Below are 12,708 nucleotides of genomic sequence, written 5' to 3' on the forward strand. Positions count from 1 at the left end.
AACTTCATTCTTTAAAATTCTCCTTGTACAATCTGCTTATACTAGATTGATTTTGCAACTCACTGACACATCTGACTCGCAGCTTCAAAAACCCTGCTCTATTGAGGAAGCTGCTTAAACTGACACCAGTTTGCATGTCTGAGTGTTTGTAAAGGAGGAAGGGCCAAGCTGGATCTTTTAAGTCTCATAATAATGATTTGTTTACTTGTACAATGTGTGTTTCCTAGGCCACACCAGCCTGAGGGGAAAACTGAGAGCAGAATCACCGCACAGGCTGTTCCTCTCTCTCTCTCACTCTCTCTCTCTCTCTTTTTCTCCCCCCTCCCCCCAGCTTTCATTGGCTCTAGCAGAATCGCGATCCCTTCCACAGAGACCCCTTCCCATTTCTGAGGATGCCTAGGGAACATTGCACATGTGCTCCCAAACATCACACTCTACCCCATTTCCCTTCTTTTGCTCCAGGTGCCTGATGGGATCATCCACCAGTTCCTCTGATGTCTGTGGGGCTGTCACTCTATCTGGGACACTAAGGTGGAGCTGGTTTTGGTGGAAAATCCAGTGACTTTGGTGATGTGTGAGCCGAGGGCCTGGTTAGGGACACTGCTGGTCTCACACCTTACAGCATCTCCAGTGCCACAGCTCTGAGTAGTTCCTCCTGGTACCCAACACAATACCACAGTGCTCACCAAACTGGAGAGAACTCTCTTTGTTACAAGGACCCCAGAATGACTTTCTCTTACGTCTCTAACACATACATGTTCAGGGGCAGGGGGATGAAAATATTTCCACCCTGTACTCATGCCTTCTTTTTCTCCACCTCTGGACCTGTCCTTGGATTGAGTTTGGATGTTGCTCTCACCCAAATTGGTAAGTTCCTTCTTTCCAGGAGTCTCCTTGGTTCCTCCATGCGAATAGATTCTTGGCAAGGTGACAGCCTGTCATCCTGCCCAGAAGCCACATGTTCAGAATTCAAGTCCTGTTGTGATGATGATGATGATGATGATGATGATGATAATGATGATGATGACGATGACGGCAAATCTTTCCCAGGTGTCAGACCCCTGGCTAAGCACTTTACGTATATTACTGTATTCATTTTCTCAACAATTCTATGTGACATGTACTATCATTATCCTCATTTTACACAGGAGAAAACTGTGGTCTAGAAAGGTTAAATAGCGGCCATGGTCACATGGCTGGCAAAGCGAGGAGCCAGCCCTGGGCCCGCTCAGCCACTCCTCTACAACTGGGACTGGGCGGTGAGCTGCCTTGGCCAAGGCCTTCCAGCCTCCCTGGGCCTCCTTCCACCTCTGCCTTCATCCTTTCTAGCCCCCTCCCCGCAAAACCCCAGGTGGGTGCCAAACCTTATCTAAAGGCCTTCAAGTGGGCCTAAGCCTCCACTGTCCCACTTCCCACAGCCTCTCTGTGCCTTACCAGGGCTTCCAGAGGAGGATTCGTGGGGAAGGGAAGCTTCATCAGCAATAGGGCCCACCCCAGACCCCTCAGAGCCCACCCCAGGCCCCTCAGGGCTTCAGTATAGCAACCTGCCCTCCACTCTGTAGTCCCCTCCTGAGACCCAGTTCTGGAGCCAGGAAGTGGTTTCTCCTCCCTAAAAGGCAGTCAGCGCTCTGCATTACTCAGTTAAGATTCTGCCTGATCTTAGTGGGTGTTTTCATTGAATAGGGAATTCAAGTCTGGATTTAAATGCCATAGAAAAAGAAAAAGTTACTGTCTTTTCAGAATGCCCATTGTAACTTGTCCTTAGAGTACCCCCCTCTCCCCAAGCATAGTCCTTTTCCACTTAAATTGACCAGCTGAACCACTAGATAAATACAGCTGCAAAGTGAATAGTTATGGGTATGACTTCTTTCCCTCATTCAGTTTGCCCTCCCGGCTTAGCCAAGTCAGAGATTTTGAAATACCACTCACCCTTTCTGTGACTGTGTCCACAGAGCACAAAGCCAAGGGCTCATCAAGTAATCCTGATAATTTGATACATGTGAAAGTGAAACATAGGGAATGAATTACCCTGTTTGGCTACACCCATCAGTTTAACCAAGTATCTGCCAGTGTCACCCCGTCCAGAGTGGTGGCTCTGCCACTCAGCATCTGTACCTCAGTTTCCCCATCTGTAACATGTGGGCATTGGATCTGAGAATTCCGAGGTCCTGAAAGTTCTCAGGATCTTTATTTTATAGTTACAGAACACATCCTTTACAAGTCAGAGAACTTAGAGGTGGGTGATTGTTTGAATAAAAACGATCCTCTCTATGAAACTTCAACCACATAATTATTTTATGTAGCAAGTATCCACTGTGTACTTGAAGCAGGATTCAATATACAAAATACTGACATGCGGTCAGCTTTTAAGGGACACTTTTACCGTTGCAAGTGAGGCTTGCCCATAGGTCACGGTTTCTAAAAACATGATAATTCCCTCCCTTCAGAAAGTCCTTGACAGTGAAACAGTAGAATCCCTTCTAAAATCATTACTTCTCTTGGACCGAGTTTTTTTCTTTTCTGTAAAAATTATATTATAAACCTTTAAAAATTGGCTTAATTATAATAATCTACTGGTCCTTTTGAAGCACAAACCACACTATATCACTCTTCTGCCTACAACACGCCAGGGGTCTCCCACTGTTCGCCAGGGTCACGCCAGGTTGTGGCCAGGCCTTTGTATGTGCTGTTCGCTCCACCTGGAATGTTCTCCCCAATCCTCTCTTTCATTCCCCCTTACCTTGGAATTCAGTTCTGTCATTACTTCTTTGGGAAATGTCGAATCCTTTTATTATAACTCTGAGGTGCAAGTTGAAGTTTCCTTGGATGAGCATGTCCTGACCAGAGTAGCCTCTACACTCCACTGTTGCTCAAGAAGACACTGGGTTGCTCACTACATGCACGACACTCCCCAGGCACTGGACTCACAGCAGGGTGTCTACAGTCTTCTGGGTAAATAGACAATAGTCAGGTGCAAGAACGAACACAACTGCGACTGCCCTCCCCTCACATTCTTACAGAGAATTAAACGAGTGGTTGGCATAATCGTGGGGCGTGCTATGAGAAGGAACGGGTAGACCATCAATGCAACAAGCTCCCATGTAGGATGAATTTATGACCTAATCACATGTTTGTTCAAACAACCATTTTTATTACTTTCAGTCTAAGAAGCTGGGAGAGAAAGGATCATGGGCTGACATGCCCTGGGCCAGCATGGTCAGCGGGGCGAGGGTCTATTTTGAGCCTCTTTCTCCATCCTAAAAGTCTACCCAAGCTCCTGGACTAGGCCACCCTGCCCCAATGCCAGCACTTCACTTTTTTCTTCTTTAAATGAATTTGTTTCCAACGGTGCACACTCCTCCCATCAAATACAACAGTAGTCTAGCCTACCATTTCGATTTAATGTTCATAATATTTATAGAACATCTACACTATCATCCCCATTTGACAGACAGGGAAATAGATCCAGAGACACCGGCTGGTTCATGGCAGAACTATGATCTCAAAGCAAGGTCTCTGGCTCTTGGTCCGGCATTTTCCCCACCGTATCTCAGCCTCCTGGGCTAAGCCAGGCCTTTTTCAGAGCCTTGAGAAGCCAAAGCTGGCTGCCTCCTGCTGGCAGGGAGTTCCTTCCAGGCTTTGGATGCTACTGCTAGAGAGAGTTCGGGAAGCAAGGAGGGTCGATTATGCAGAGCTGGTCTATGCTTCTATTTCCCTCCCTCATCAGGGAAGGAGGAAATGCCTTGCACATTAGGGGGTGGGGGTGGGGGACTATGAAAACCAATAATTCATGACCGCTGATAAGTGTCAGAAAAGTATTTACTCACATTCATTCCCTGAAAGTCACATTCCCCATGCGTTCTCATCTGTCTCTCAACGATGGCATTAGTCAGGTGAACTCAGCAAGAAAGACCAAGGTTTTAGCCAAATGCTGCGGAGGGAGAGAGTTTCATTTAACTTCATTTTTCCAGCCAGGGCTGGGTCCACAGCCAGTTTTTTGACTAGGTTGTTTGCCACACGAAAAGCAAATTCCCAGAGGTTTCTGAGATTGCCGAGATCCAAAGCAAGATGACGGCTGCCACCCACCCGCCCACCCACTCACTAATAAGACATAATGCCGTCCTATTTTTGGCAACAATTAAAGGGCCTCCCGGTGCAAGCAGAAAGCTGTTTATTTTCTGTTACATCACTTCACTTTGCCTTCGAAGGCGGCTGGTCTGTGCTCAGTGTTTTCCTGGTGATGCAAGTCAGCTCTCTGCTCCAGCACTTGGATCCCTCCCATCTCGCAGCACCTCACAGGTCTCTTTCCCGAGCAGTGCATTGCTGGATCGAGGAGCAGCTCACGAATCAGCTGCAGGTCCCTGTTTTGAAAAGCAGAGATACAGAGGCAAAGGAAAAGGGTGGACTGCTATGTGACCTGATCGCAGAGCAAGACAATCACCAGCTGAATTCCAGAAGCCCTGTTCATGTTTGGGGAGATTTTTTCGACTGCATGGAATCAGAGAGAAGCCAAAGGATGGGAAATGCCTGCATCCCCCTGAAAAGAATTGCTTATTTCCTATGTCTCTTATCTGCGCTTGTGCTGACTGAGGGGAAGAAACCAGCGAAGCCAAAATGCCCTGCCGTGTGTACTTGTACCAAAGATAATGCTTTATGTGAGAATGCCAGATCCATTCCACGCACCGTGCCTCCTGATGTTATCTCATTGTAAGGCCCGTAAGCATTTGCTATCTAATTTACGATTTAAAAATTCCAGCCGGTGTATTTGGGGCTTTGTATGTATTGGTAGAAGGGCATGGAGAGAGAGATTCCTCTCGCACACTTGGCCATTTGACAGTGCTAACATTTTGCTGCATTTAGAGATTCTGATTTTTATTAGCTGCTACGAAACATGCTTAGGTACCCCCCACCCCTGAACATTATTATGAGAAACCTGTAGCAGATTCATTTCTCCTACTTCATCTGGGAAGGAACAGGATCGTACTTCATAAAATAGTGTCAAAATAGTGACTGTTTTGCTAAACCGGATTAACATAAGGTTTGTTCTGTGTGTGTGTGTGTCTCTTTGTATGTGTCTGTCTGTTTGTTTTCTTTCAGATCCTTTGTGAGATCTGGTTTTACTGAAATCTCAGAAGGGAGTTTTTTATTCACACCATCGCTGCAGCTCTTGTGAGAAATATTTATATCATGACTATTTTTAATATAGCATATATTTGGATAAGCCCTCTAGTAAAACAATCTTAATATTTATTTTTTGAATGTGATTATATTTCTGGAGAGAAAAAGAGTATCAGTAAAGTGAAAGGTACATGGGTTTGTTTGCAACTCGACACCAAGGGTGCAGGTTGATTCTTGCAATGGGAAATTCGCTAACCTGTAATGCTGTCTACTTTTGTGGCTATTTATGAAGTTGTGGGAATGTTGCCACAATGATTCCAATTCCATTCCACTATTTTACTTTCATTTTTGACTTGGGAACTTTGGTTATTTTACCCTGGAGTTTTTGAATTAGTCAATACAGAACCCAGTATAACATATGTGCTCAAGATGTTGTCTCCCGGGGATCCGGGGCAGGCTGCTACTCTGTATGATTTACCATGTGTGTGGGGGGGGAAATCGTGGTTCTTTCTAGGTAATTCCTTAAAAGATTAATTCTGGAGAGATTGTTTTCTAATCTGATCTAATTTATAACTAGTTCCCTTACAAGAGGGGAAAGAAAATATTAATATAGGATAGTGCAAAGGATTAGTCTCTGCTGTGTGTTTTGAGTTAGCCACGAGGGAACTACATATTCAGTCTATGTCTCAAAATACTCAAAAAATAATATTTGACTCAGGTCTCCCCACAGGCATAATGTCACATGTGTAATTTTTTCTGACGTGCAATGTTTGGCTGTTGGAGTGTTAGTTCTCAGAGCAGGACCATGGGGAGGTCAAGAGGTCCCACCGTGCTCAGGTGTCAGGCAACAGATTGGGGTTGTAGTTAACATGCTTCCAGGAGGGAACTGTCGATCTACTGAGTTTTGGTTACCTTAACTGCATGATTCAGGACCCAAATTTTGTTTGTTTTTTTCATTTATTTTGTGTTTGTTTTCTTGCCTTAATTGGCCATTTTGGCTGTGTGAGGTTATATATATATACAGAGGCAAACAGCATGGATTTGAAACTGGAGGGACCCTTGTGTAAATTTCACCCCACTACTTACTAGAAACTAGACTTGTAATCTTGTGCAAATGACTAAATCTCGCTGAGCCTCAGTCTCCTCATCTGTAAAATGGAGGTGATAACACATTGAAAGGTTGTTATCAGAGATAAATGAGATTTTAGTAGATAAAATGTTTGGCATAGGGTTAAAGGGTTACATATTTTATAAATGGTAAGGTTTAAAATTTTTACATAAAGCTAAAAAGCTATAAAATCACTTAATCTATTGTTTTGTCTATATGAAATCTCAAAACTGGTTTCACTGTTTTATTAATTCACAAACATGACCAGGTGTTTGATGTTATGTAACAGTGTTGGCTAATGTCCTTCTACTGGCTAATGTCTTTGAGGGATTAACAATTAAGTAGAATATTCCTAAGGGATTTATGTATTTGCTTGATGGCTAGTGATATGATTAGGGAAAGTGTTAGCACACTAAACCAAATCTAAAAAAGATAGCCTTTAGCACATAAAGTGTCAAAGTCTCCAATGCTTCCATACAATAAGAATTGGTTGTATCTGAGAAAGTGATAAATTGTGCTGTCGTTCATTTGTTAAATAAATGGCTTATTTTAAAAGCATCCTTTTGATGAACTAAGGCACCCCTAGTCCCCCTCCCCCAGGACAGTTAAATAGATCAGTCCTTAAAATTCAAGAGGCGTCGGTCGACACATACTACTTATAGTCCAACACTAGGTGGACTTTAGCTGTGACGCCGAAAGCCTGAATTGATCCACCTAATCAGTGAGCACATCTCCACTTTGCTTTCGCTGAGTGGAACCACCTCGGCAAGCACAGATGCTGGACATTGTTATAGAAATAGTTCCCGGCTGCTGCAGGGTAATGTGATTACACGTATTTAGAATCACAGAGGGAAGCCAAGGAATTGGTTTTAAATAGCCCACACAGAGTGTGTGCTATGCCCCTGTGTCCCATGCTCCGAGTTCCTATGGAACATTCCAGCCCTTATTTCTAAAAGCAGTTCAGGTTTCAGAAATAACAAAAGGGAGAGTAATTCTTGCCCTGTATGTCCTTACTTCGCTCACGTTGGCTAACTTCCACATGGCACATTCGTGCCGGGGCTGATCTTATGCAGAATTGTAAGGGGTCGAAGTTTGTCTCCAATCTCCAGGACCCTGTTCCCTAAAGATTTTGCTCCCATTCTTCCTGCCTGATGTTCCGTGCTTCCTCCTATCCTCAGGAAAGGTCCTAATAAGCTCATTTTCACTGAGGAAATAAATGCTAAGGCTCCAAGTATGAACAGTGCTCTAATCATAACAGTGGTAAAAATGGGTAGTTCACAGACAAAGAGAGTTCTTCTGTGGCACAGGGCCATCCAGTGCTCTGAAACCCCCACGTGGGCCACCAACCCCCCATTAGAACAAGAGAACCAAGGGGCTTTAATTTGCCTTTGCGTGACTTTTGCCATCGGATCAGGCCTGGATCACACCAGCCATTGCTTGGGGTTTGCAATGAGTTCTAACGACATTTATGACCACTGATTACCAACCTGACCTGTCATATCCTGCGAAGCGACAAACTTCAGAATCAATTCTGCTCGATTGACATACAAGGGCAGTTGGTTCCCTGCCTGTGGTTGAACAGGGAAATGTCCCATTCCCATCACCCACCCTAACAACCTGATCATTTCATTATGGCCCTAAATGCTTTTTCAGACCTTCTGTGGAGACATGATGAGAAGTACTTTTCGAAATGTCAGCCTGGAGGACCGAGAGAAACAGACACGGCTCTTCCTTAAATTACACACAGTGTCTGGGGAAAAGATCCTGGTAGGCCGTGGCTGGCAGTGTGTGCTGGGAACAAGAAGAGAGCCCACACTCCACAGAGAGAGGGGGGAAGGAACAAAATTATCCAATAAAAATGTATCAGATTAGTTGTATAAAAATACATTTTTAAAAATATCTAATTGACTGTTTAAACAACAGCAACAAAACCTTTCCCAAGAAAATGCAATTTCATTGATGTTTTCCACAAGCCGGTTGTGAAACATAACCAATGAGAGCAATTATTCATTCTCGTTTGCTGTTCGTGATAGGGAGGGATGCTTGTAGTGAATGCAATTTACAGAAATGAATGTGTTTTCACACATTACAGCCCTGTTCTTCTCAACTACAGATTGAAATCCCCAATGATACTGGCTCATTACAGAAGTAAAATTCAAATTGAAGAGTATAAAACGTGGCCACATTGCCATTTGTTTATAAAATTTTTAGTAACCTAAATGCCTCCAACTCTTAAGAGAGTTCTATTTGCAGGAAGTAAATTACAGGGCTGGTGTTGGTATGATGCTCAAAAAAAAAATCTATATATAAAAATTCAGTGTGACCAGAAAAAAATTCTGTTTATTCCAATGAGATTTTATCATGTTTGAAGCAGTAGAACTGATCCTTTTTGGGGGCAGGGGCCGGGATTATTATTTCTTTTATTAATCCACAATCAGCATAAGTACATATAGTCCATAAGATATCAAAAACTAAAAATGAAACGCAAATAACATTAACAAGATAAAAAATTCCATCCTTACTAAAGCTTTATACTTTAGTCCTTCAAAATATTATTTGTCCAGTGATTGGCCTCTTTTTCTATTCCTCCTTATAGTACAAGTGTAAGAAAACTTTAGCAATCTTCCATGAGTACTCAAGCCAGACCTACCGGCTAAGAGAGCTTCTAGAGGAGTTATTAGCTGGTTATGAATGAACATGTTTTAGTTTGTGCACAGCTGATGTCCCCACAATGGACCAAGTAGTAAACATTTTAGTCATCTAGGCTGTTTTTTCTACAATTTGCCCAGTGACCCATTGCTCTGATTTTTAACTTTTTAAAAAATGTTGTTATTGATTTTTTTAGAGAAAGAAGAAGAGGAGGAGAGAGAGAAAGAGAGAGAAACATGGATGTGAGAGAGAAACATCGATTGGTTGCCTCCCATATGCACCCCAACCGGGGATCGAACACACAATCTGCGTATGTGCCCTGACCAAGAACTGAACCAGTTACCTTTCAGTGCGTGGGACAATGCCTAACCAACTGAGCCACACCGGCCAGGCCTGATTTTTAACTTTTTAATTATTGTAGCTATGCAAAGTAGCCCTGTACAACAAATGTTTTCTCTGAAAGTATTTCATTTTCACAATTATTCAGGCAAGAAACTTAGGAGTTACCTGCCCCTTCTCCCTCACTGTCCACTTCCAACTGGACAGTCCCCTCTCCAACAGCAGGAGATTCTTCTGTACTCTGCACCCAGGGCCGTGGCCCTAACTGAGGCTGCACTCCCTGCGTCAGAGGCTGTGGTGGAGCTTCTGCACTGGTCTCCTTACTTCTGGTTCCCATCCTGCTCACCCCCTTAGTGTTGCCTTCCTGAAATACAGATCTCCTCTGCCACTCTCATGCCTGGAACCTTTAATGGGTCCCTAGAAACAGAAAGTCTGAATCCTGAGTTGGTATTAATAGAATATGACTATTTGTCCAGGGTCATCTCTCACAATATTGACACCACACACACACACATACACACACACACATACACACACCCCCCAAGGTCCAAACTGACTGAGGTACCTCATTCCCTGACCTCTGTTTTTTCAAGCTCCATGGGCTTAAACGACGTCTCTTGTACTTTCTGTCATTTTTTAGAGCTGTTTGTGCTGAATCTGCCTGTGTCTCTCATGAAGGATTATCAACAGCTAAGCTCCTAGACAAAGAGCCTGGGTATTGTAAGCCTTGACTTTGCTCACCATACACAGGGTGTCCCCCCAAAATGTAGAGACACATTTTAACAGCTGGTAGCTCAATTTTGAAAAGAAAATGTATTTTAATAAACACTACATTTATAATTATTCAAAGTGTACATATACATTTTGGGGGGACACCCTATATTTGTTGAATTCAATCTATAGTTTCATAGATTTTATACTAAAACTCCTGTTTTTCTACCAGTAAATAGTCTTGGTTATGTTCATACTCTTATGTTTGTTTTTTGCTATTATATTTCATAGGAACTAATAGTTTGGAGGTCTGGAAAGTGGGTTAAACAACAACAAAATGTGAAGAGATATTTGCTTATGACATTATGGCGTCAAACTTCTGAGACAGATTTCCAGTGTGCCAGAAGTTAAAAGTCAAAACATCTGAAGTCTGTCCTTAGACCCACTGTTCGAATCTTTTTTGTCCCACTCTGACTTCCTCTTTGCCTTTGACATGTAAAAAAATCATATTTAGGCTGTTAGGTTCTTTTTGTTAAAATTGAAATTATTGGGGTGACTTTAGTTAATAAAATTATATAGGTTTCAAGTGTACGATTCTGTAATACATCATCTGTATATTGTATTTTGTGTTTAGTCTCTTAGGTTCTTCATTTGATTTTGGAGGCTGACTAGTCTCTCCTGTGAACGGTAGAATTCCCCTTTTCTCCAGTCTGACAGGACATCCAAAGGGAAATGCTGGTTAAGTAAGCATTATAAAGATGAAAAAAATTTCATTAACAAAAAAATTATATCCTTTTTGACTTAATTATATTTGCTTAGCTAAAACAAGTATTTATTCACGGTCTTGCTGCAAACAGCAGCAAACTGAAATCAAAAGCCTCTCACTTCAGCAAACACATTTGGGGTTCTACTGTGCAGCAGGCACAACGCTGGGCTCTGTGAGGGACACAGAGGTAAGGAGCGTCTCTCCCTCCTCGCCTTGATGTGGCAGCTCCAAGCTGGCAGTGATCCCTGAAAGGGTAAATTATGTTTGGCCTGTATGGGAAAGTCCTGTAAGGCAGTCTTGAAAAGCTGCCTCGTTTTGTTCTAAATGGTATTCAGTTGATCGGTGATGATGGCAGTGCCTGCCAGTTATTGATCCTGTGGCTGGTACAGGCTTCAGGATGACTGCAGGGGCTCTACATTGACAGCTGTGGTATCAAAATGACTAACTCTGGTGAGCCGGCAGCGTGGCCAGGAGCAAAGAGCACCGGTGTTTGTGGTCAGATGAACATGGCTTCACATCCCCAGTCTAGTCCTGGGATTTGGGGCAAGCTTAACTGAGCCCCGTTATCTGCACCTACAATATGGGGAATAACCATAGTACCTGTTGCACAAGATTACAGTAAAGATTAAACGAAACAATACCTGTAAAGCGCTTGGCACCGTTCCTGTAACTTGATAAACATTAGCTTTTATTACAGTATCTGAAGATCACTTCAATTTGAATGAGCATAACATCAGATTAGCATCCGATTGTATAGGCTGGGTTTGCCTACAATCCCAATTTAAAATTTTTGCTGTTCCACACATAGGTCTCCATCAGAGCCTGCTAAGAAATCTTTCCTTCAAATAATTCTTACAGGAAACATGAACTATTTACCTTTTGGAGGGTTAGGGGGAAAGGAGGAAGCAGAACTCTCACTTCTTCCTCATGAAAAAAACAACTGGCACCATATTTTGTAAAACATATCAGATTTTGTTTACAATAATTAGCGCTGACACGTCTTCAGATGAGTGGATCTGTGGTAGGCTGGTAAAAGGCCTGAACTTTGAGTCAGGAGACATGAGTTTCAAATCCAGTTCAGCCATTAATGGGCTGTGTGACCTTGGGTTGGTCACAAAATATCCCTGGGCCTCAGATGTTATGTATGTAAAATACTAGAGCTAGATTAAGTTATGCTTCTCCAACTCAAATGCCAATGGGGGTGGGGGTAATAAGGTAAATGAAGGAAACAGCTGGATATAACCCAAAGTTGGATATAAGACAATAGAGAATGTTAGTGACTACCGTAAACCAGAGAACGTATGTCTTATCTAAAAATGATATCCTCAGCCCCCATAGATTATGGCTGATGTGAATATAATACATAACATAGGTCCTTATTTTCCTAATTTTCAGGGGAAGGCAGAAATCTGGAAGCAAATTTTGAAACAGGATAAAGACCAAACAAAACATAAGTTGGCATCTGAGAGCTTCGCATTTAATTCACTAAGGTCTCTTCTGAGCTTAAAATTCTATTGTGTTCTATTCTATTTTACAAACAGAGTTACTTTAATATAATATAGAAAATGGTCTTGTTAAGGACATGGACACAATTTATTGTATCAATTCTAACAAACCAGTAAATTAGATTGTTAATTGGAAAAGCTTCAAAATATGAAGTTGGCTATTATGAAGTTATTAAAATAACAATGTAGTTCCCAATTTCCCTAGCAGGTCCATTGGGACTTTCCCCATGGTGGCTCACAGTACAGCAATGTCTCAGGGCAAAGGCTGGAAAGGAATTGTTGGGCCCATTTATGTGGCAAGACGCAAGTGTTTGCCTGTGTAAAATATTATTAAAAAGCAATGAGACTTTAAAAAAATAAACAGGCTAGAATTTATATGTACAAAAACTCTTGACTTGCAGAGAACTCCTTGTAGGTGGTCCTAGGTTCTTCCCACCTGTGCTTCTGTGGCTAAATATTTCTAGATCCTTCCTTGAGAATTGTCTTCACTACCGGTTTACAAGCCATGCAAT

General features: G+C 42.5%; 1 protein-coding gene and 1 long non-coding RNA gene across 2 annotated transcripts in view; one reads left to right on the forward strand and one right to left on the reverse strand.

Moving 5' to 3' along the window:
* Positions 1 to 12,708, reverse strand: part of LOC107543296 (uncharacterized) — a 37,761-nt gene that overhangs the window by 4,829 nt on the left and 20,224 nt on the right. The window contains exons 2-4 of the long non-coding RNA XR_015715639.1: positions 4,196 to 4,361; positions 3,828 to 3,931; positions 2,741 to 2,948 (exon numbers count right to left, since the gene is read on the reverse strand). This is a non-coding gene — a long non-coding RNA (uncharacterized LOC107543296). The remainder of the gene's footprint in view (positions 1 to 2,740; positions 2,949 to 3,827; positions 3,932 to 4,195; positions 4,362 to 12,708) is intronic.
* LGI1 (leucine rich glioma inactivated 1) overlaps positions 4,241 to 12,708 on the forward strand; it is a 31,291-nt gene continuing 22,823 nt past the window's right edge. Inside the window, exons 1-2 of the mRNA XM_016220756.2 lie at positions 4,241 to 4,707; positions 5,098 to 5,169. Of these exons, the coding sequence (XP_016076242.1) occupies positions 4,241 to 4,707; positions 5,098 to 5,169 (539 nt within the window). The remainder of the gene's footprint in view (positions 4,708 to 5,097; positions 5,170 to 12,708) is intronic.

This window comes from Miniopterus natalensis, chromosome 14 (assembly GCF_054644295.1).
Source record: "Miniopterus natalensis isolate mMinNat1 chromosome 14, mMinNat1.hap1, whole genome shotgun sequence".
In the NCBI taxonomy this organism is placed as follows: domain Eukaryota; kingdom Metazoa; phylum Chordata; class Mammalia; order Chiroptera; family Miniopteridae; genus Miniopterus; species Miniopterus natalensis.